Below are 24,512 nucleotides of genomic sequence, written 5' to 3'. Positions count from 1 at the left end.
GGGAGCCCAGGTCTACCCTGCCCGCGTGGGTACAGAGGCCAGGTCTACTCCCCCGGTGCCAGCAGAAAGGCCAGGTCTACCACGCCCGCCTGGGTATCGAGGCCAGGTCTATGTCGCTGGTGCCAGAATGGAGGCCAGGTCTATCCCACCTGCACAGGTAGGGAGGCCAGTTCTTCTTCGCCAGCGCGGGTAGGGAGGCCAGATCTACCCCGCCGGCCCCGGCAGGGAGTCCTGGTCTACTCCACCCACGCGTGTAGGGTGGCTAGGTCTACCCCGGCTGCACTGGCAGGGAGGCCAGGTCTACCGTGCCGGCTCCGGCACGGAGGCCAAGTCTACCCCGCCCGCGTGGGTAGAGAGGCCAGGTCTACCCTGGCCACGTGGGAAGGGAGGCCAGGTCTACCCCGCCAGCGCAGGAAGGGAGGCCGTGTCTACCGTGCCCGCCCCGGTTGGGAGGCCAGGTCTACCCCGCCCGCGCGGGTAGGGAGACCAGGTCTACCTCACTTGCGTGGGTAGGGAGGACCGTTCTACCCCACCTGCGCCAGCAGGGAGGCCAGGTCTACCTTGCCCGCGTGGGTAGAGAGGCCAGGTCTACCCCCCTGGAGCCGGCAGGGAGGCCACATCTACCAGGCCCACGTGGGTAGGGAGGCCAGGTCTATGCCTCTGGTACTGGTATGGAGGCCAGGTCTACCCCACCTGTGCAGGTAGGGAGGCCAGGTCTACCTCGCTGGCGCGGTTTGGGAGACCAGGTCTACCCCGCTGGCTCCGGTAGGGAGTCCAGATCTACCCTGCCCGCGCGGGTGGGGAGACCAGGTCTACCCACACGGCGCCGGCAGGGTGGCCAGGTCTACCCTGCCGGCGCCAGCAGGGAGGCCAGGGTTACCCCGCCCGCGCGGGCAGCGAGGCCAGGTCTACCCCGCCTGCGTGGGTAGGTGTTTTGGCTTTGTGTGGCAATGTTTTGGTAGCGGGGGGTTACAGGGGTGGCTTCTGTAAGAAGCTGCTGGAAGCTTCCCCTGTGTTCGAGAGAGCCCATACCAGCCGGCTCTAAGACAGACCCGCTGCCAGCCAAGGCCAAACCAATCAGCGATAGTGGTAACGCCTCTGTGATAACATTTTTATGAAGGAAAAAAAAAGTTGTGACAGACGGTAATTGGCTGCCGGAGTGAGGAGTGAGAACATATAAGAGAAACAACCCTGCGGACACCAAGGTCAGTGAAGAAGGAGGGGGAGGAGATGCTCCAGGCGCCGGAGCAGAGATTCCCCTGCAGCCCGTGGGGAAGACCATGGTGAGGCAGGCTGTCCCCCTGCAGTCCATGGAGGTCCACGGTGGAGCAGATATCCACCTGCAGCCCGTGGAGGACCCCACGCCGGAGCAGGTGGGTTCCCGAAGGAGGCTGTGACCCCGTGGGAACCCCACGCTGGAGCAGGCTCCTGGCAGGACCTGCGGATCTGTGGAGAGAGGAGCCCACGGAGCAGGTTTGCTGACAGGACTTGTGACCCCGTGGGGGACCCACGCTGGAGCAGTCTGTGCCTGAAGGACTGCACACCGTGGAAAGGACCCATGCTGGAGCAGTTCGTGAAGAACTGCAGCCCATGGGAAGGACCCACGTTGGAGAAGTTCATGGAGGACTGTCTCCCGTGGGTGGGCCACGCTGGAGCAGGGGAAGAGTGTGATGAGTCCTCCCCCTGAGGAGGATGAAGCGGCAGAAAATAACGTGTGATGAACTGACCGTAAACCCCATCCCCGTCCCCCTGTGCCGCTGGGGGGTTGGTAGAGAATCCGGGAGTGAAGTTATGCCCGGGAAGAAGGGAGGGGTGGAGGGAAGGTGTTCTGAGATTTGGTTTTATTTCTCATTACCCTACTCTGGTTGATCTGTAATAAATTGAGTTATTTTTCCCCAAGCTGAGTCTGTTTTGCCCGTGACGGTAATTGGTGAGTGATCTCTCCTGTCCTTATCTTGACCCACAAGCTCTGTGTTATATTTTCTCTCCCCTGTCCAGTTGAGAAGGAGGGGGAGTGATAGAACGGCTTTGGTGGGCACCTGGCGTCCAGCCAGGATTAACCCATCACAGCATCACACCCCCCCACCTCAAACTGCTCCCAGGAAGAGCTGTAAGCATCCCATGAAGGAACGGATCACCCTTCCCGGGTGCATGGGGGTCAGGGCTTGGCCATCCTGCTTGGTGAAACACATTTAGGGCTTTCACAGCCACCTCCACAATTGATCTTCCACCTGTAACCAGTGTCTCCGACTTCCTGTTTCACCAGTCCCCAGGGACGGTCTCCTTGTCTGGTCATTCCCTCCACGGTCTCTTCAGTGATGTTCCTCAGTGGAGCCCACTAACACCCTCAGAAACTTGCAAGTTTGATGCTGACTTTTACTTCTTGAGAGGCTTGTTCAATCTTTCAGCATCTGCAGTTCAGGAACTTGGCACCAGAGGGCTCATTAACATGAAAACTCCCTAACGAGCCAAGGCTCTGTGCATAATTTTCCTTTAGGTCTTCAATTCTTATGTGGTTAATTACAGACATTTCAGGAATGTAGTCAAAGTGGAAAGATTCAATACTAAACAATAAGAAAGAATACTTTTTTTCCCTCCGCTTTTCTTTAATTTTCTGCTCATGCATCATATAATATCAGAAATCCTCAATTCATATTGATCCTCCTAATGGAGTTTGAATGATTACAAAGATCAAGACCCTTTCCGTCTTAACAATCTATGGTCATTCTTCATCCCTACCCCCAGCCCCACCTTTTCTCTCAACCACCTGGCACTTACAGCAGCCTTGTTCAAATCTGAGCTTTCTTCACTGAAGTCTGTAGCTGCATGTTTCAGCCCGTGGGCACCAACTCCCTCCTGCTTGGAGAACGAGCTGCACACAGACACGCAGTGATGTAATACACTCAGCGGCTGTATATTAAGTCCACGTTACCTCCTGTGAAGTTCACTTCCCACAGCAGATAGCCTTAGACAAACAAAACCCAAATTTTTGAGTAAGCAGAGATCCCAGGACCCCCCCAATACACTCCCTGCCCTGGACTCTATCTGTCCATATCCACTCTTTGCACACAGCAAGTCACACGTTGAAGTCACGAGCTCCCCTGGTTCACAGAGGGAAAAAAGAGACAAAGCGAATGAAATGGTCTTTTTTGAATAGCCAAACGGGCACTAAGCCCAATATATCTGGACACAGGAGCATCTTCAAGCAGACTCTGCAATACCTAGACCCACTCATTTTTCATTCCCTGCAGGGTATAAAGTACATGTGGCTCTATCATCGGTGAAGACAGGGATGAGACTGATCTCCTCTAATGTTGGACACCTTGGGTGCTGCTGCCCAGGCTTCCTTTTCTACCTGTATTTGGTAGTCATCCGTTATAATCCAAAAAACCTGATGGCACTACATGTAGTTAAGGCTTGACTGTCTCCATTGTGGAGATCCCACAGCCTTTCTGGGTGCATGTTCCCAGTGCCAGACAGACCTTATAGTGCAGGTTCTTTTCTCTTAAGCCTAGTCAGAATTTCCCATGGCCCAACTTTTTCCCATGGCTTCTCATCCTTCCACTGTGCCCACCTGGGAAGAGTCTGACTCATCCTCCTCTGCACCATCCCAGAAGCTAGCTGTAGACAAAGACAGTATCATCTCCCCTAGGCCAGCCTTGAATTTCTGACATCCTTCTCTTTGGCCCAGTGATATCGACCAGCCTTCAGCAGACTCCCCATTTCCAGTAGTTGGAGGTTGTTGGACTTGTGGGCCTAAACCTGTGTCTATAACCGCCATGCTGATCCCCACCAGGTCCCACTCCAGCTTCAGGAGATAACTAGGGATGAGAAGTCAGGGGTCACCCACCCCATTCCAGGGGTCTTCATTCCAATGAGACAGACCCTGTCCTCACACCAGTGTGTTGTCTGTACCGTTTCTGCAGTCACTCCATGGGGAATGGAGGTGAGCAGCTTTGATGCACATGTGCATCCACAGAGGCAGCTCCTCACACGCTGTTCTCTACAACATGGAATGTGGCAGAGGGGCCTAGTTCTACCTTTAATTACTTATGAGATGCCCCCATCACCCTGGAAAGATGTTCTCTGCAGGGGTAGAAATCCTTTCTGTTGCTCTCAGTGAAAGTAGAGACCCATGGAGGTGTAGTTTCCTGCAGTCAGAAGTTGATCTGACCATAAGGCTTGTCCTGTGCTGCCATGTGCTCTCAGCTAAACAGCAGTCACACTTGTGAGTTACCCGCCAAAACAGAAACTGTACTGTGCTAAAAAAGGAGTGCAGTTTCAAAGTGCAGATCTCCCAACTCCTCTGCCTTTCTTAGCCCAGACATGGAGAAAGTAACAAAGAAGGTGTGATGCATAAGTATCCTGACTCGGATGACCAAACCAAGGACTCTCCAATACCACAATGGTATCACAGATAGCACAAAGGGAGAGCTGTGCCTTTCTGGAGGGCAACCTACAGCCTGGCAGGAGTCCCACAAGAAGACAATAACACAGTGTTGGTTTAAAGAAGACGTAGGACTCATAGCCATATGATGTAGGCTATAGACATAGCCCCATGGACTACATTGCCTGGAGCCCCACAGGTTAGAAGGGGGCTTGGGCACCTCCATGCAGACACTTCCATGCCAGGACCAACAGGGTCAAGTGTCTGAAATGCGACTGAACGCCCCGTCCCAAAGAGCCTGGGAGCTAGAACAAGAGCAGCAGGCACAGATGGGGAAAACAAGGAGCAATAGTGTCATCCTCCTGCCGAGGGACAGACAGATGGGCACCCAGGAGACCCTTCACCTTCCCCAGCTGTGCACACCACCTTCCACAGCAGCATCACAGGGCAGTCTCTTTCAGCCCCTTTCTCCGGCAGAGGGCAAGGTGCACAATGGGGGAGAGATGCAGGCACTACGCTCCTCTACTTGAGGTCCTGCTGCAGAGGAGGCAGCTCTGGGCTGTGCTTGACCCCAGTAACCCTTACCAGGCCTCATCCTGACCCCAACCTGTGGATCAACTTCCTGGCTTGACCTTGGACCTGCTCCATCATCAGAACCTCGCCAGATGATCTGGGCTTTGAACTGCCTCCAGCTGCCAGCCCCCTGGCCTGCCCTGCTCCCTTGTTGGCAGCTCAGGCTGGTGAGGCCCCCTCCCTGCTCACCTGGGGATACCCCTCACTTCCCAGCTAACTCTGCCTTCCAGAGCAGTTGTCCCTCGCTGCCCCCTAACAGAGCTGAGGTCCCAATCATGTCACCATTACCTGCATCTCCACTGCCCTCCCCTATGCTCTGGTTGTCTTGATGGCTTCACGATGCCCATTGTCCTGATGGACTCTCACTTTGCTACAGCTGACAGGGCCTCACAAGGAACAACCCACCGGCATCCTGGACTTTTTCCCTGCCCTCTCTCCATGCTGTTGTTTCTACTTGGCAAGCTTAGTGATGAACTTGCTAAAAAAAAAATTAAAAAAAAAGAAAAAACAACCAAAAAAACCCTCAAAGAAAGAGGAAAATAAAACCCAAGAAAAACAAGTGATGCAAAAGAAGACAATTGCTCACCACCGATCAATCAATGCCCAGCCAATCCCCAAGCAAGGGCAGCTGCTTCTGACCTCTACCTCCCCAGTTTTATTTCTGAGCATGACATCATGCAGTATGGAATATCCCTTTGGTCAGTTGGGGTCAGCTCTCCCAGCTGTGTCCCCTCCCAACTTCTTCTGCACCTGCAGCCTACTTGCTGGCAAGGCAGCGTGAGGAGCAGAAAAAGCCTTAATGCTGCGCAAGCACTGCTCAGCAATAACTACATCATCAGTGTGTTATCAACCCTGTTTTCAGCACAAATCCAAAACACAGCCCCATACAAGCTACTGTGAAGAAATTTAACTCTGTCCCAGCCAAAACCAGTACACTCAGGTTGGAAAGGACCTCAGGAGGTCTCCAGCTCAGCAGGGTCAACTCTGGGGTGAGAGCTGGTTGCTCAGCACTTGATCTAAGTTACGACTTGAAAACCTCTAAGAATGGAAATGGGATTATTTCTTTGGGCAGCCACTTCATGTGCTTGGCTGTCCTCATGAGGAAAAAGCTTTCCCTTGTCTCTGGTGTGAACTTTTCTTGTGTCAATCTCTTGGCCTCCCTCCATGCACCACCGTGAACTGACTGGAGGAGGTGGGAAAAGGAAAAAATTCCTTGCCTCCAGCCCCCTACACCTGCAAGGAGCTCCAGCAAAACTCGGTCAGTACAGCAGACAGTACCTGTGCCTCTTGACTGAGCCGGTGGCCATTCCTGAAAAATTTCCTTAAAACTGGAAGCTTCCTGGAAGCTCCAGCTTTTTGGACAAGGTAGTTTTCTTCTCAGTTTTGTGTCTGATTGTCTCCTCTTGTGAAATACCTTTAAATTCTTCTTAACTTGGAAAGGAGGAGAGGAAATCGCAACAGTGCACAAGGATCCAGGAGAGAACTTGACGCATACAAATCTGTGCGGCTTCATCCACAGCTGCTGAGAGAGGACAGGGCATCCTCCTGAACAGGTAACACTCTGCCTGGAGCCAGGAGCAAGTGAAGTACTGCAAAGGTCTGTCCTGTCCTGGGAGCTCTTCTGCTTGATAGCTTTATTAATGACCTGGAGGTCTTGGTAGATGGCAAACTGCACGTGAACCAGCAGTGTGCCTTGTCAGCCAAGAAAGCCAACAGCATTCTGGGCTGTATGAAGAGGAGCATAGCCAGAAGATGAGGGAAAGTGTTTATCCCTCTCTCCTCAGAGCTTCTTAGACCACCTAGACAACACTGTATCCAGCTTTGGTCTCCTGTGCCCCGTCCCCCATCCTGGTGCAGGCAAGACACTGATGAGCTGGTGCAAGCTCAGCGGAGGGCTATGAGACCGATGGGTTGGGGGCAGTCTGGAGCACTTGCCATCTAAGGCAAGACGGAGGGAGCAAAGCTTGTTCAGGCTGGAGCAGAGAAGGCACCAGGCGATAAGGAGAAATGTTTTCACCATGAGGTCAGTTGCCAAGAGAGGCTGTGCCCTCCCTATTCCTGGAGGTATTCAAGTCTTCTCCCACCCTGCCTGTCATCTCCTCCCTTTGACCAAAACAGTCTTGCTCCTGCAAGAGTAAAGCAAGAGAGCCATGGAACCAGCACAGACTCTGCATGCCCTGAGACCTCGCTTTCCTACAGCAAAGAAGAGAGCTCTTTCGTCAGCCCCACACTTCTTTTTCCACCCTCGGCCTTTGTAGTTGCATGTGTCTGGCTTTTGCTAAGATCACATTTGAACTGGAAGCCCGCAAGATGCCTGGAACTCCTAACATCGATCTGGCATTCACAACAAACCTGGATCCCAGCCGGCCATGAAGCGGTCAGTCATCCAGTGCCTCAGCTGTGCTGCCCAAGGCAGGTTTTGTCACGCCACTGTCAGTGCCGCTGATGCTGTGCCCATGTCCCGTCCTTCTGCCACAGACTGCCCATGATCCCCCAAACAGCCCCAGCTGCCTCGGGGGCTGCGATGAAATATTTCAGGAGCGGGCTGAGGTGGGGTGGCGGGAGATGGGCTCTTGGCACCGCCTGGCTAGCAGGCCTGGGCAGGGAGAAGCCAGCTCCCCTCTGCCGGGGCTGGGAACAGTTTTTCCCAGGAACTTCCCTGAGGAACACGTCTTCTATATCTCTCCATGCCCTTGCATGGCTGGCATGGGGACTAGGGCTCCTGGGGCAGAGCTGAAGAAGCTCAGCGGGGAGAGTGTTAGAGTGAAGATCTAAAGGTCCCTGGCTCAAGCCCGGGCTTTGGCAATGTTTTCCCTCGGGCTTTTGCAGAGCCTCTTGCTCTTCTTCCAACCTACCCCTGCCCTCCTGCCCCTGCCTTCCTCATGCTCAGGGCAGAGTTTCCCCAGGGCTGGGCCCAGCTTTTCCCTGGGGAGCTCCCTCCGGAGCTGCTCCTGGTGATCCTCCACCTCTACCCTGTCAGGAGCATCTGAGCTCAGGCTGCTGGGTGGATGTGCACAGGCAAGTGAAAGAGGGTCAGGCTGCCCAGGGGGAATGCAGAGACTGTGTCTGTGCAAGCAGGGGTAGAGTCAGGGCAACTCTAGTTAGAGCTCAGCTGGAGCTGGAACCAGCAAGGGGTGGGTAACCAGAACAGCTCCTCTAAGTAAATCCATAGCAAAAGCCACGATAGGAGCTAAGGAAAATGTGTACCTGCTGCTCAGTGGGGCAGGGGACCTTGTAACCAAGGGCATGTACAGACCTGAGGTATTCAGCACCTTTTTCCTCTGCCTGAGGCTTCCCAGTTTCCCAAGCCTTCCTAGCCTCCTTCCCTCCTCCTAACTGTGGGACGTAAGCACCCAGTCCCTGCCAACCCCAGCTGCATCTCAGGCATAGGACACAGCCATCTTCTGGGACCTCTTGGATTCTAGTCCAGAAGACAAGCCATGCTGGGCTGGCCTTTTTTCCTTAGTCTGGATATGGAGATGTGCCGGAGGATGGAGCTGGCCATGTACCATATCACAGCCAGCACTGGAGATGAGTGATGTGAGGGGCTGCCCTGTGATGAGTGTCCCGCAGCAGCTTCTCCTTGTGTCCAGGGAGCAAGGGATCAGACTGAGCTTTTCTTCTGCACCTTCTACACTTGGTTTCTCTCCAGCAAGTGCTGGCTCTGCACCATGAGTACCATGCTGTTAGCCCATAGTCCCCAGTCATACTGAAGAGCTCGATGCTCGTCTCCATTTTTCAGACAAGCTCAGCCCCATTCCCAGCTCTCCCATTCCCAGCTCTCCCTGGTACCCGCCACAGGGAGCTGCAGAGCTCTGGGATCTCCCAGCAAAGCCCGAGCTCCTTTGAAGGGAACAGCAGTCCCAGGAAGATGGGGAGCAGGGGCATCAGGGAGGAGGGCATGTCAGCCTTCTGTCAGCCCCAAACTGCAGGCCAGCAATGACTCCCTTGTATCCAGGAAAGTCCTCACCAAGACAGCCTTTGCCTTCCCCCCATTCCCACTGCCAGCCCCGCTCCCCAGGACAGTGCAAAAGCCCTGGTCCTGGGGATCCTGGGACCCCTCCATCCAGCCATAGATAAGCCAGCCCTGAACTTGCATGTGCAGAAATGGATTTCTCTTTCTTATTTAATCCAGAAGCAGGAGAGGTGTTTGGGTGCTACACTAGATCCAAGCCAAGGTTTTTTTACTGAGGGTGCATGAATCACTCTCCAGCCTCCCTCCCTGTGCCTGCTGGGTCCCTGCTGCCCCTCCTGGGATTGCAGAGCCCTCCATTACCTTTTCACACTTGGATCTAGTGTTTTCCCTTTTTATGACTACGCCTTGTGTGGTCCCTCATTTTGTGAAGCTCCCCACTCACTCCTGGGCACACGCTGTCCCTTCAGATCCCCTGAGCTCTCCCGATTCACCTCCAGAAAGGATGAGTGTTGGCCATTAGCCCATAGCACGTGTGGCAGCCCAAGGCAGGTAAGCATGAGACAACTCTCCAACTCTGTTTGCGCTAGGCACTGACACCTGAGCCCTGGATCCAGACGTGGGTCCCCAACAGATCACACTAGGGTGCTGAGCTCATCCTCCAGGTCAGTGGGGAACCTAACGAAAGCCAGAGGATCTTTTAGGGTGCAGCTCAATGACAATGTCCTTTCATGATCTTTTGAGTTATAGCCCGGTCTTCAGGACCTGCACTGAAGGTCTCTGTGGTGGGGAGACACCACTTTTTAAAGACATAGCATTGGAGAGCCAGCTGTGATAATGTTGTAAGCATTTACAGAATGCTTCTAGGTCAGACACAGCAGGTTTCACCATTAGCACAGCTGGGATGAATCCAAACATTTCTGTAGGATTGCAAGTATGACAGAGACTGCAACAAGAAAAACCAAGCAGATTGCAGACCTGCCCTTAGATACCATGGGTGCCATGACTGCATAGGGCTGGGCAAGGCATTCTAGATGAAAAAGGGCTCTGAACTCAATTTTCTCACTGCGTCCTTGAATTCCCTCTCCAAAGAGTGGAGGGCAGCTAATTCCAATAGCATGATTTCACAGAGAACAGGTGTCTAAAAGAGATGGAGATTTCCCCCTCTGTTAACCCCCATTTCTGTCCCTAGGCAGTGACAGCAAGAGGTCCATTTCCCCTTCTGTAGGGCAGTGACTCCGCTGAGCTAGCGCAGATATCCAGCCTCTGGTTAGAAACCCTCGGAGGGGATGGGTATTCAGCTCCCCCATGCACCCCACAGACCCACCCTCTTGCTGCAGTGCAGAAGTGCACAAAAGAAGCTCCTGCATGCGAGTACCTGGTCTGAGCTCCTTCTCTAATCAGTGGGGATGGAGGGTGGCAGTTAGTTACTCACACTTTTGTGTGGCCTGCTGCATTTGCAGTGCTGGGGTGGTCCGAGACATGTACAAGTGCCTGCAAGCCCTGACAGAGCAATTCTGAGTGACCCACAGCCTTCGTCTGCATCAACACTAGAGATGAGTGGGTCTCCACTGAATGGGGGTGACACTGATCACTCTCCAGACTCCTTTATGCTTGCTGCATGGTCCCTGCTGCCTCCTCTGGGATTGCAGAGTCCTTGTTTCCCTGTGGATACAGCAATTCGGCACTTCACCTTCGGTGACTCCACCTTGGGTGCTCTCTCACATTCACTGCCCACCTCCGGCACACTCTGTCCCCGGAGACCCTGGGGGATCTCCAGGCAGCTCCAGTTTCCCCTTGAGAATGATGTTGTCTGCCCCGTGTGACATGTGACAGCCTTGGGTATGTCACTCAGTGACCAGCCATGGCCTCCACTGTCACTAGGCACTGACGGGTGAGTCCTAAATCCAGTCCTTGATCTCTACATGGTCACAAGTCAACTGAGAGGCTTTTGTTCCTGCAGTCATGCAGAACCCTGAGCAACTCCTGACAGCAGCATTGGAAGACAAGCCCAGTGTTCACGCGCAGCACAGAAGAGATCTCATTTTATTACACAGATGTTGTAATGTGTTCAGCTCTCAACAAGCATTAGACACCTTTAGAGAGGCTCCAGGTAAGAAAGAGGGGGTTCATACCTCTGTAGAAGCAAGAGGAATCCAAAAATTACTGTAGGAATATTATAAATTAAGAATAAAAATTACAATAACAATAAAGAGAACAAAAAAAAAAGGTCAGGACTGGTGTGGAATAACCTGGCAGTCATTTGTGGAGAGATGGGATGTTTCTCGGAGCTAAATAGAAGTCCATGTAATCAGTTTTCTAATGCCATCCCTGAGGTCCTGATTCCTCATGCTGTAGATGAGGGGGTTCACAGCTGGAGGCACCACGGAGTACAGAACTGCCAGCACCAGATCCAGGGATGGGGAGGAGATGGAGGGGGGCTTCAGGTAGGCAAACATTCCGCTGCTGATAAACAGGGAGACCACAGACAGATGAGGAAGGCACATCGAAAAGGCTTTGTGCCGTCCTTGCTCAGAGGGAATCCTCAGTACACTCCTGAAGATCTGCACATAGGATAGCACAATGAAAACAAAACAATAGAAGTGCACAAAGACACTAACCACAAGTACCCCAACTTCCCTGAGGTAGGCATCCGAGCAGGAGAGCTTGAGGATCTGGGGAATTTCACAGAAGAACTGGTCCACAGAATTGCCTTGGCAGAGGGGTAGTGAAAATGTATTGGCAGTGTGCAGCACAGCATAGAGGAACCCACTGCCCCAGGCAGCTGCTGCCATGTGGACACAAGCTCTGCTGCCCAGGAGGGTCCCGTAGTGCAGGGGTTTGCAGATGGCAACATAGCGGTCATAGGCCATCACGGTAAGGAGATACAATTCTGCTGACATCAGAAAGGTAAACAGAAAGACCTGAGCAGCACATCCTGGGTGGGAAATGGCCCTGGTGTCCCAGAGGGAATTGGCCATGGATTTGGGGACAGTGGTGGAGATGGTGCCCAGGTCGAGGAGGGCGAGGTTGAGGAGGAAGAAGTACATGGGGGTGTGGAGGCGGTGGTCACAGGCTACAGTGGTGATGATGAGGCCGTTTCCCAGGAGGGCAGTCAGGTAAATGCCCAGGAAGAGCCAGAAGTGCAAGAGCTGCAGGTCCCGCGTGTCTGCAAATTCCAGGAGGAGGAACACAGTCATGGAACTGCTGTTGGGCACATGCGTCCTCTGGACACAGGGGACTGTCCAAGGAGGAAAAGGCAGTGAGAAGTTACCAGAAACATCTCTGAGTAAAACCAAAGATATTTCTCATAGACCCTCCCCCTGTCAAACACCCACCCTTTTTCCTTCCTTAGGAGAATCTTTCATTCTGCCTTTGGTCTTTGGCTTCATTTTCTGTGGCTCTTTGTGCTGGAGCAGGGCCTCTGCCCATTGTCTCTTGAGGAGTCGACCCAGCCCCACTGCAGTGGGTATATGGGGATGTGGCGGGGGGGGCTGGGTTTGATATTCAGAATACATCAGATAAAATCACTCCTAACACAGGAGGGTTTGTCAGCATCTGCACTCCCAGTGTTAAAGAAAGTGGGTGGCAGAAAGAAGTTTTAGGGGCTTTGGGGTTTTTTACCTACTTCCCCCATCCTTCCCTGTGAGTGTTCTCTGAAATCAGAAATCGTGCGCATTTCTACTGCACTCAGAGTGACCAGCTGTGAGACATGAGAGGCAACGGGATTCACTGTGGCTTACTGAGAAGTGAATGGAATTGGTTGGGCTTGTTCCCAGCTACCTTGTGCTTGCAGTTTTCTCAGATGGAGGGTGATCACACTCCCATGGTACCAGTAAAAGCCAGCAGACACTACTGAAAGGAGAGGGACCCACTGCAGACCACTAAATGCCTCACCCTTTCTCAAGGTCTCAGCACCCTGTTTCTAGCCAAGGACACACACGGCTCATTTCATCAACCCAACAACATTTCCTCAGTCATTGCATCTCCACACTTCTCTTTGTGGGCTTTCAGATAACAAAAAGATGCTATGTGAAGATTTTCATGCTTAAGGACAGCTCACAGCTTGGAAAGCCACCCCAAAGAGATAGCCAATGTTCTAATGATTACATGTAATCTAGGGAAAACCAGCTCATTCCCCAGCCCCACAGACTGCATTTCCTACAACCCCACAGGTGAAAGCTGCGACACCTCATTTCCATGGACACACCTGCATAGGAGGACCCACAAGGTCAGAGTGTAACTCTGCAGCTGAAACTCCCATTCCCAGAGAGCCTGACAGCAAGGATGAAATAACAATACAAACAACACAGACAACTGGAGACACATGGGAAAATGCAGTGAGGGTCTGGCTGAGAGAGGCAAGCAGGGAGGCAGCTGGGCACTCAGGAAAGTTCTGCTTACTCAGCTGTTCAGACCTCCTCCCAGACACCAACATTGCCAGGCAGATGCTCTCAGCCCTGAGCTCTGCAGAGGGAAATGGGCACGTGGCTGGAGAGCTGCACCCACGGCTCTGCTGGAGTTCTGGCTGCTGAGGAGATGGTTCGTGCCTTGGACCCCCCAGCTCTGAGGGCAGAGGCTTTGCTGGGAGGGAGAGGAGGCAAGGATGCTTGCTCAGAGAAAGGGGTCTGCAATGGAGGAGATCATAAAGAATTTTCTGGATGCTCCCTTCCACAACATTTCTGGGTTTTGTTTCCTCTCATCCCCTGATCATATTCCTGTTGCCTGGAGATTTTTTCCTGGGAGATATTTTCCTATCCCGTTTCTTTTCCCTGTGAGCACTCACAGACACCATCCCAACCTTTGCACACCTATCTTGGACCTACAGAAACCTGTCTGTTTGCAGAGCACTGGCTGGGTGCATGTTCCTGTTTGCAGGTGCAAAAGGGCAGCTCAGAACAACCCTGATGGGTCCAGAAAAGGGGGTGCTGTCCATAGGCAGAGCAGTGGCTCAAGGCACTTTAACAGCCTCCTAGCAGACCTACTGATCACTGTGCCCCGGTACACAGCCCCCTGGGGTAGAGGCACCCTGCTCTAAAGGACAGCTCAGGGGGGTGCCCTGCACAAATGCCTTCACACCCCTGCAGCCACCCCTGGAAAAAGGTAGCTGTCACGCCTTGTCCTTCTGGTGGTGCAGCAGGGAATTCCTGCTCTGGAGCACATCCTTCTTGTCTGCTGTAGAGAAACTGTGAGTTTTACTTAGAGAGCTCACAAGCTGTGGATTGTGCCAGCTTTTGGAGATCCCTTCAGGATACTCTTGTGCATTGCCCTGCAGTCAGAGACCTACCGGGTGAAGATGTGTCCTGCAACAAGCCCTCCTCTGTCCTCCAACTGCTGACTGCCTTTAACCTCCCTCTTCCTCACTCCTCTCCCCTGGGTGCCTGCAGGCAGTGCCCTCAGCCCTGCTGCGCTTTGCAGAGGAGCTGCTCCTGGGCAGAGCTGTCTCTCTGCAGTGCTGTCTCCTTGTAATGAGCTCGCTCCAGCCCAGCAGCCAGGCCCAGCCCAGCAGCAGAGGACCAGCCCAAGGCACCATTTCCTCTGCCTGCTCTGGGCTCCCTGAAGATGTCTGTGGAGCTCTGGGACTGACAGCTCCTGAAAGGCACTGGGGACACCCCTGGGGAGCATGCTGCAAAAACACCTGAAGTAATCACCAACAGTAGAGAGAAAGATTGATGATTCCAGCAGCATGGTTTGCCCTGCCAGAGTGCGGTTCTCTGTGACAGGTGTCAACGTTCCCCTCTGGACATCGATATTCTTCACCCACAAGAAAAGGGACACACAGACAGGGCCAGGGAGGGGCTTGGCTTCCCTTGTGCAGGCCAGGGATTCAGCTGAGGCAATGCAGGCTTCTCATCCTGACCAGGAAGCCCTTGGGTTGAAGCAGGACTCAGCTCCCCGCTTTGACTCCACAGACCCAGAGGAGCTGGGAAGCCTCCTGCTTCAGTTCAGGTGTCCACAAAAGAGTTGCCAGCGTGTGAGCCCTGCTCTGAGCCTCTTAACTTTAGTCACTGGGGACTCAGGTGCTCCCATACAGATACTTTGGGATGACTGAGGTGCCAGAGGTGGTCCAAGACATGTGCAAGTGTTTGCAAGCCCTGATGGAAAAATGTCTGAGAATAGCCACCTCCTCCCTGAGCATCAGCTGAGGGCCAGAGGGGGAATGGAGAGATCTTGGCCACCCACAATGACATCAGATGTTTAGGGCACCTGAATGTGCCTTGTAAAATATCCGAAAAGCCTCTAGTGCCATGCCAGGTGCCTGGGTGGCAAACACAACTCCACTCAGTAGGCAAACACAGCACCCAACCTCCAGGAAAGCCATGCCCTCTTAGAGCTGGTGGGGGGCAGACATCCCAGGGCCTCCCAAAGGGGTCCGGTGACTATGTGCCACTGCCTGAATGACAGCACCACGGCATTGATGCAAGGCCATGCCATCTACACCCGTGGTGATGCAGGGCTGGGAAGCAGATCACAGCAGGGTGCCGTCCCCTGTGCCTGTGTTCTCAGCCCCGGGCTATTCTCCTCTCTCTGAACCTCTACTCACCTGCCTGATACTAAGAAGAGGGAAGCTGATAAGAATAGAATCACAGACTCCTAGGATCATAGAATGGTTTTGGTTGGAAAGGAACCTTTAAAGACCACCTAGTTCAAACCCCTTGCTGTGGGCAGGGACATCTTTCACTAGATCAGCTTGCTCAAAGCCCCATCCAACTTGACCCTGAACGCTGACAATGATGGGGCATTCACAACTTCTCTGGGCAACCTATCCCAATGTCTCACTACAAAAATTTTCTTCTTATGTCCAGTCTACCCTCTTTTATTTTAAATCCCTTACCCCTTGTCCTGTCACTACAGACCTTGGTAAAAAGTCTCTCTCCATCTTCTTAATAGCTGCCTTTATATATTGCATGGTTGCACTAAGGTCTCCTGTCGCAGATCCTGATTTAGAATTCTGCCAAGCACACCAAATTGTCACAGACAGGCTTAAAGAATCACTGCCAGAGGTATCAGCAAAAGTGGTTGTCTTGAACCTTAACAAAGTTTGATGGCACGGTTCACTCTATCACTTACTGCACAAAGGAGATAAAAATGATTCAAAATTACCAACACAGAATCAAAGGTACCAATACAAAAGCTGTATAGAGCACTATCATACCAGGTTATACGTGATATTGGTCACTTCCCAAAGATCTGCAGATGGTAAGAAGTCTTTCAGCCTCGAGAACCTTGAGAGATCTCCCAGCTCAAGGGGAGATCACTGCCGTGCAGCCAGCTGCTTAGCAGGGAGAGCTCAAAGAAGGCTCACTTAGGCTGTCATATTTATGGCCTAAAGTGGTTGGCTTGCAGTCAAATTATATGCAATGGAGAAGATATGCATGAGACTCCTTGTACCCACAACTTTCTTTGTTCCTTGACAAATGAGCCATGGAGGAAACACCTGCTATTCATGTGTTAATCGCATGCTCGCTGTTCCAGTTTCCAAGCCCATATGCATCAATGTTCACCATGTCAGTCTCTTCCTGTGTGGGTTTGCAGAGAATAGCTTGGATCCAGAGAGGTTCTTGGTCCTGTTATACCTAGGCCTTTACCTCTTTCGGAGCCTGAACCAAACTACCACTAGTTTGGCCAAAGAGTCGAGTGCATCCATCCCAGGGACTCAGCTCCCTCCGATTCCTGCCACAAACCCATGGGTGGTGGGAATCCTCTTGCCTCAGTTCGGGTGTGCACTCAATACAGTCCTTTGAAGACTGGAAGAAATCACATGTCCCTCCTATGTCCAAGAAGGACCCAGGGAACTACAGGCCAATCAGCCTTACGTCTCTCCCTGGGAAGGTAATGGAGTAGCTAAGCCTGGAAATATTTCCAGGCACATTGTACTGGTTTTGGCTGGGGTGGAGTTAATTTTCTTCATGGGGGTCCCTATGGTGCTATGTCTGGGATCTGTGACCAAAAGAGTGTTGACAACACACCAAAGTTGTAGCTATTGCTGAACCATGTTTGCACAGCATCAAGACCCTCTCTGTTCTCTTTCTTCCTCCCCAGTGACTAAACTGTTTTTCTTGGTGAGGGAAGAGCAGGGGATGTCATTTAGCAAGTCAAAGCTTTACACTGTCTATTGGTGTCCATGTCCACATCTTGGTAGCAGGGGTGGTGCAGGGAAGGCCTCTGTGAGGAGAGACGAGGGGCTGCCTCCATGCCAGACACATCTGGTTCCAGCTGGCTCCAAAATGCACCCACCACTGGCCAAAACCTGAGCCCATCAGCAAAGCTGGGGGAACCTCTGTGAAGGTATATTTAGAGAAAGGACACGACTGCTAGAGTGGGAGAGGAGCGAGGAGAAAAAGTGTGAGAAACAGCCCTGCAGACACCAAGGTCAGTGAAGAAGGAGGGATTGCTCCAGGTGCCAGAGCAGATGGTCTCCTGCAGCCCATGGAGAAGACCACAGTGGAGAAAGTAATCCCTGCAGCCTGTGGACGACCCAACACTGGAGACGTTGGATAATTCCTGAAATAGTGGCTTGAGGAGAGCCCATGCTTGAGCAGGTTTATGTCAAAGGACTGTAGCCCATAGGAGGGACCACATGGGAAAAGTGTTAGAAGGAAGGAGCAGCAAAGAGGAACTGGTATGGACCGACCACAACCCCCCACACCCCACCCCCTGCACTTCTCGGGGGGAGGAGGTAGAAGAGTTGTGAGCTAAGGAGGGAAGTTGAGCAAGGGAGAAAAGGGTGGGGAGAGGCCTTCCATGGGGAAGGAGATAAGGTCTTCCTTATCTCCACCAGCCCCACACTTCTTCCACCCTCCGCCTTTGCAACTGCACATGCCTGGTCTGCCCACGTATCTTTGCCACTGTCACGTTTGTACAAGGCCCACACACATCTTGACACACACGAGTGTAAGCTGGCCTCCACCAAACCTGGAGCCCAGCTGGCCTTGGAGACAGAGAGGGGCCAGGTCCACTCTGCCCAGGGCTGGACACAGCTTTTCCCTGGGAACCTCCCTGAGGAGCTCTCCTCCGTTGTGTCAGCCTGTGGCCTGGCACGGGTGGCACAGGGACAAGGGCTGCTGGGGCAGGGCTGAAGTAGCTCAGCTGGGAGAGCATTAGACTGAAGATCTAAAGGTCCCTGGTTCAACCCCGGGCTTCAGCAGTGATTTGCTCCCTTTCATTTTTGCACAGCCCATCTGCCGCCTTCCAGCCTGCCCCAGCCCTGCTTGCTCCTTCACCCCTTGTCAGAGCACTGTCCCTGCCTTGTAGCTGCAGATCTGTGGCTAAGAAGGAGCCTTCCTCCAGCACCAACAGTCCCCAGCCTCCCCCTGGGCAGGACTCTCCATTCAGTGCTCCTCTGGGGTGCTCTCCAGCTGTCCCTCCTTCCCTGCTCCACACGGATTGGGATCTTTCCTCTGCGGGGTCTCTGCAAAGACCCCCTCTCTCTCCTGCTTGTCATTCTCGATGGTGCACAGTCTGCTCCCATCCTCATACACCTCCTCCACCTGCTCCTCAGTTCCCAGACCTGAGGCCACCATCCCCCCAGTCCCAGGGAGAGGCACTCCCTGGAGCTGAGGCCTCAATGGCAGCATTCTCCCTCCAGAGGTCTGTCACAGAGAGACCTCTGATGTGCCCAGGACAGCTGAGAAAGCCGTGCTGAGGATCAGCCACTGTAGTGCCTGGGCACCAGTGTTATTTAGTCTCAAGCAGAGTTTCTTGGCCCCGCTGCAATGATTGACGAAACACCTATGTGCTCCTCTCTGGGCATCAGCAGGGAGATACAGAGCACAGCGGGATCCCTCTGGGGCCCCACATGAACATCGCTCTGCATCAGTTCATGCCTACTGCAAGGGCACAAGTTGGGACACAAATGCCAGCAGTGGCTCCCCTGCGTTCCAGCATGGAAGGTCACCAACTCTCACACCGTGTCGTCACAACAGCCCCAGCTCAACCACTCCATGTTATTTTTACTCTCCAAATTTACCCTCTTCTGCATGTCCTGGCATCGCATACACTTCTGTGTTCTCCATCCCCCCAGCACCAGACCCAGGACCCACAGCACAAGTGTCTCAGTAGTCCCCAGTTCCCTTACTCAAACCTCCTCACCCACCAGACTGCACTGCCCAGCCCAGCTGCAGCCCCTCACAGCCGTCAGTCCCTGCCCAGAAAAAGAAAGAGCTGCTCATGAGCAGCTGGGGTCTGCAAGGGCCCAAGGCAGCAGGAGCAGCCCATGGAGACTGGGGTCCTGGCAGAGCCATCAAAGGGGCAATCCCAGCCCGTGTGCCCCAGCAAGTGGCTCAGCACCCTGTGCCAGGGCAATGGGGAGCAGAGCTGCCTCCTAACCACTGTGGGAGGTGATCCATGGGCCATGATACACCCTGGGGCTGGCCAGGGTGTTCATGGCGTGATGGAAAACTTAGGGCTCACTTCTGTGGGGCTACAGCCCAGGGCTCGCCCCAGCACGGCAGCTCTGCCACGGCCTCGGCCGTGTTCGACCAGCGTGGCCCAGGCAGGGCCTAGGGGAAAGAACGACCAGGGAATGCCGGGATGAGGAGATGGGTGCTCTTGCTGAGGTGCATGACGGGAAATTGCAAAGGACCATTTTGATGGAAGCTGTGTGTATTGGTTTTGCGTGGCAAGGTTTTGGTAGTGAGGGGGGTTACAGGGGTGGCTTCTGTAAGAAGCTGCTGGAAGCTTCCCCTGTGTTCGAGAGAGCCCATACCAGCCGGCTCTAAGACAGACCCGCCGCCGGCCAAGGCCGAGCCAATCAGCGATAGTGGTAACGCCTCTGTGATAACATTTTTAAGAAGGAAAAAAGTTGGGACGGCGGTATTCGGCAGACGGAGAGAGGAGTGAGAACATGTAAGAGAAACAACCCTGCGGACACCAAGGTCAGTGAAGAAGGAGGGGGAGGAGATGCTCCAGGCGCCGGAGCAGAGATTCCCCTGCAGCTCGTGGGGAAGACCATGGTGAGGCAGGCTGTCCCCCTGCAGCCCATGGAGGTCCACGGTGGAGCAGATATCCACCTGCAGCCCGTGGAGGACCCCACGCCGGAGCAGGTGGGTTCCCGAAGGAGGCTGTGACCTCGTGGGAACCCCGCGCTGGAGCAGGCTCCTGGCAGGACCTGCAGATCTGTGGAGAGAAGAGCCCACAGAGCAGATTTTCTGGCAGGACTTGTGACCCCGTGGGGGGCCCACGCTGGAGCAGTCTGTGCTTGAAGGACTGCACACCATGGAAAGGACCCATGCTGAAGCAGTTTGTGAAGAACTGCAGCCCGTGGGAAGGACCCACGTTGGAGAAGTTCGTGGAGGACTGTCTCCCGTGGGTGGGACCCCACGCTGGAGCAGGGGAAGAGTGTGATGAGTCCTCCCCCTGAGGAGGATGAAGTGGCAGAAAATAACGTGTGATGAACTGACCGTAAACCCCATCCCCGTCCCCCTGTGCCGCTGGGGGGGGGTGGTAGAGAATCTGGGAGTGAAGTTGTGCCCGGAAAGAAGGGAGGGGTGGAGGGAAGTTGTTCTGAGATTTGGTTTTATTTCTCATTACCCTACTCTGGTTGATTTGTAATAAATCAAGTTAATTTTTCCCCAAACTGAGTCTGTTTTGCCCGTGACGGTAATTGGTGAGTGATCTCTCCTATCCTTATCTCGACCCACAAGCTCTTTGTTATATTTTCTTTCCCCTGTCCAGTTGAGAAGGAGGGGGAGTGATAGAACGGCTCTGGTGGGCACCTGGCATCCAGCCAGGGTTAACCCATCACACTGTGGCTGGCGGGATGGAACTGTCAGCAGGAATATTCCCCAGGGACTGTTGGCTCTTGCAGCCCCACAGCCTGACCCCAAGACTGCTGTCCCTGAGATGTGTCCCTTCCCCACCGCCATGTCTTTGTGCTCTTCTCCCCCCAGTCAGCCTCAGGGAGACACCCTGACACCTGGGCAGGCAAGCACCAGCTCTGGCTCAAAGCCCCAAAGGCTTTTAATAAGAACAGCGTAAAAACAGGGTGCTAAAAGTAGAGGAAATACCCAGCTGCTTCTGCTGCCTGTGGGAAAAGGGAGACGGTTCCCTGGTGCTCACGGCTCTCCCAGCTGCACAGACCTCTCCTTCCTCCTGGCTGCACCCAGCCCCACGGCAGGGACGGGCTCTGCTTGCCCTGGCATCAGGGACTGTTGTGCACTGAGCTCCGGTGTCACAGCCGTTGTGTCCTCAGGGGCATGTGCCTGAGACCCCTCTTCAGCATCGTCATAGCCTGTGCTCTCTGGGGACAGGGACCAGGCATCTGCCTCGGCTCCAGGGGACCCAGCACTTCTCTGGGAGCACAGGATTGCCCCTGCAAACAGCAAGGCAGGCCATTGCCCATTTGCCCCCTGGGGTGCCCCTCCTGGCCTCTACATCACCTTCCTCCCTTCTCCTCACCAGTCCTGAGATGTTCCACTCCCTCTCCCACCTACAGACCCCCAGGAAAAACTCCTGGGACACGTTCCTTCACCCCAGGAGGTTGGGCTCTCTCTCAGGACAGCACCAATTCATCCAGCACCCAGGAACTGGCAGTGCTTATCTTACTCTCTCACCTCCAGCTGCATCCCTGGGCCCTGCTCCCTCCTCTGGTGCCCTGGGCATCTCCCACTCTCCCTGCCCAGACACAGGATCCTCCCCAGGGTCAGAAACCTCCCTGGCATCATCATAACCATCCACTGGGTCACCTCCGGGCAGCACAGGGATGCCTGCAAGGAGAGGGGAGCTGCTGACATTGAGAAGATACACATGCAGAGCAGAGCATGGGAGGATATGCAGGGACACGAGGCTCAGACGGGGGTGTTGGCAGCACCACAGGAGACCCCCATGTCCTCCCCAACTTCAACAGTGACACTCAGTGACACCGCTGTTCTTCACATGCCTGCAGGGAGGAGGCAGCCACTCCTTCCCACACCCTATTACCTGGTGCTGACCCCAGACCATCCTCCTCCTCGCTGTCCCCAGGGTAGGGCTGCAGATTGGTCAGGAACCCCTCTGAATAGGAGCCTGGAGAGAGGTGCAGCAGGTGCTATGGGAGTGCACTCTGCTGACCCAGACTGTGGTCAGTGCTTCTGGGGACAGGGGACCCACAGAGCCAGGGCTGAGTGAGGAGGAGGGCTCAGGACTCACCCTGCCGCCCTGGGACAAACCCCCATCTCAAAGGGACTCCCAGAGCTACCCCAGGACAGCACCTTCCCTCAGCCCTCAGGTGTCACCCAGGGTGTGGGGGCAGGCAGAGAGGGGCTGTCCCCCACATGGATGGGAGGAACTGGTGGGGAGAAAGCTCCTCTCTTGGGCCCAGGACCTGGCTGCTCTCCCCACAGACGCCACAGCCCCAGTGCTGCAGGGACCATTGGCCATGGGACTGCAGGGGGTCAGCCCTGAGTGGGAGGCAAGGGGAGAGAGAGAGAGACCTGGCCTCCGAAGCCGGCGCCGGAGACGTAGACCTGGCTTCCATAGCCATCATCGGTGGCGTACACCTGGCCTCCCTTGCTGGCGCCGGGGGGGTAGACCTGGCCTCCGTAGCCAGTGCCGCGGGGTAGACCTGGCCTCACAAGCCAGAGCCAGCGGGGTAGACCTGGCATCCCAAGCCGGCACCGGTGGGGTAGACCTGGCCTCCCTAGCAGGCGCCTGCGGGATAGACCTGGCTTCCCTAGCCTGCGCCTGCGGGGTAGACCTGGCCTCCCAAGCCCGCACCGGCGGCGTAGACCTGGCCTCCCTGCCGGCGCCGGCGTGGTAGACCTGGCCTCCGAAGCTGGCGCCGGCGGCGTAGACCTGGTCTCCATAGCCAGCATCGGCGGCGTACACCTGGCCTCCCTTGCTGGCGCCGGGGGGGTAGACCTGGCCTCCGTAGCCAGTGCCGCGGGGTAGACCTGGCCACCCTAGCCGGAGCCAGCGGGGTAGACCTGGACTCCCACACCGGCGCCGGTGGGGTAGACCTGGCCTCCCTAGCCGGCACTGGCGGGGTAGACCTGGCCTCCCAAGCCGGCCCCGGCGGGGCAGACCTGGCCTCCCTATCTGGCATCGGCGACGTAGACATCACCTCCCTAGCCAGGGCCACGGGGTAGACCTGGCCTCCCTTGCCGGCGCCGGCGGGGTAGACCTGACCTCCCTAAACGACGCCAGCGGGGTAGACCTGGCCTCTCTAGGTGGCGCTGCCCGGGTAGACTTGGCCTCCCAAGCCGGCAACAGCGGGGTAGACCTGGCCTCCCAAGCCAGCGTCAGCGGCGTAGACATTGCCTCGCTAGCTGGCGCCGGCGGGGTAGACCTGGCCTCCATAGCCGGCGTCGGCGGCGTAGACCTGGCCTCCCTTGCCGGTGTCGTCGGCGTACACATTGCCTCGCTAGGCGGCGCCGGCGGTAAAGACGTGGCCTCCCTGCCGGCGCCGGCGGAGTAGACCTGGCCTCCCAAGCTGGTGCCGGTGAAGTAGACGTGGCCTCCCTAGTCTGCGCCGGCAAGGAAAACCTGGCCTCCCTTTTCGGCGCCGGCGGGGAAGATCTGGCCTCGGCAGCCGGTGCTGGTGGGGTAGACCTGGCCTCCCTAGCCGGCGCCGGCTGGGTATACCTGGCCTTTGTACCCGGTGCCGGTGGGGTAGACCTGGCCTCCCAAGCCGGCACTGGCGGCGTAGACCTGGTCTCCCTAGCCGGCGCCTGCAGGATAGACCTGTCCTCCCTAGCCGTGCCAGCATGGTAGACCTGGCCTCCCAATGCGGCGCCGGCCAGGTAGACCTGGCCTCAATAGCCGGCGCCGGAGGGGTAGTCCTGACCTCCGTAGCCAGCGCCGGAGGCGTAGACCTCGCCTCCCTAGCCGGCGCTGGCGGGGTAGACCTAGCCTTCCAAGCCGGCACCGGCAGGGTTAACCTGGCCTCCCTGCCGGCGCCGGCGGGGTAGACCTGGCCTCCTTAGCCCGCGCCGGAGGGGTAGACCTGGCCTCCCTAGCCGGCGCCGGCAGGATAGACCTGGCCTCCCTAGCTGTGCCAGCATGGTAGACCTGGCCACCCAATCCGGCGCCGGCGGGGTAGACCTGGCCTCCTTAGCCGGCGCCGGAGTGGTAGACCGGGCCTCTCTAGGCGGCGCCGGCGGGGTAGACTTGGCCTCCCTAGCCAGCGCCGGCGGGGTAGACGTGGCCTCCGTGGCCGGTGCTGGCGGTGTAGACCTGGCCTCCCTAGCCGGTGTCGGCGGCGTAGACATTGCCTCGCTAGCCGGTGCCGGCGGGGTAGACCTGGCCTTCACTGCCGGCGCCGGCGGGGTAGACCTGGCCTCCGCACCTGGTGCCGGCGGGGTAGACCTGGCCTCCCAAGCCGTCGCCCACAGCGTAGACCTGGCCACCCAATCCGGCGCCGGCGGGGTAGACCTGGCCTCAATAGCCGGTGCCGGAGGGGTAGACCTGGCCTCCGTAGCCAGCGCCGGCGGGGTAGACCTGGCCTCGCAAGCCGTCGCCGGCGTGATAGACCTGGCTTTCCTAGCCGGCGCCGGAGGGGTAGACCTGGTCCCCGTAGCCAGCGCCGGCGGGTAGACCTGGCCTCAATAGCCGGCGCCGGAGGGGTAGACCTGGCCTCCTTAGCCAGCGCCGGAGTGGTAGACCGGGCCTCTCTAGGCGGCGCCGGCGGGGTAGACTTGGCCTCCCTAGCGGGCGCCGGCG

General features: G+C 55.6%; 1 protein-coding gene and 1 non-coding gene across 2 annotated transcripts; one reads left to right on the top strand and one right to left on the bottom strand.

Moving 5' to 3' along the window:
* Positions 1–11,164: 11,164 nt before the first annotated feature.
* Positions 11,165–16,521, bottom strand: LOC128138360 (olfactory receptor 14C36-like). The gene is made up of 2 exons (XM_052779655.1): positions 16,463–16,521; positions 11,165–12,158 (listed from the first exon to the last, which is right to left on the bottom strand). Exons 1-2 carry the CDS (start codon positions 16,519–16,521, stop codon positions 11,165–11,167), a joined length of 1,053 nt encoding a protein of 350 aa, XP_052635615.1.
* Positions 16,522–17,948: 1,427 nt separating this feature from the next.
* TRNAF-GAA (transfer RNA phenylalanine (anticodon GAA)) lies at positions 17,949–18,021 on the top strand. The gene has a single exon. It is a non-coding gene; the product is annotated as a tRNA-Phe (tRNA).
* Positions 18,022–24,512: the final 6,491 nt, after the last annotated feature.

Source organism: Harpia harpyja, unplaced genomic scaffold (genome assembly GCF_026419915.1).
Source record: "Harpia harpyja isolate bHarHar1 unplaced genomic scaffold, bHarHar1 primary haplotype scaffold_39, whole genome shotgun sequence".
Lineage (NCBI taxonomy): Eukaryota > Metazoa > Chordata > Aves > Accipitriformes > Accipitridae > Harpia > Harpia harpyja.
The sequence above is the reverse complement of the archived record's forward strand: the minus strand, read 5'-3'. Positions and strand labels throughout refer to the sequence as shown.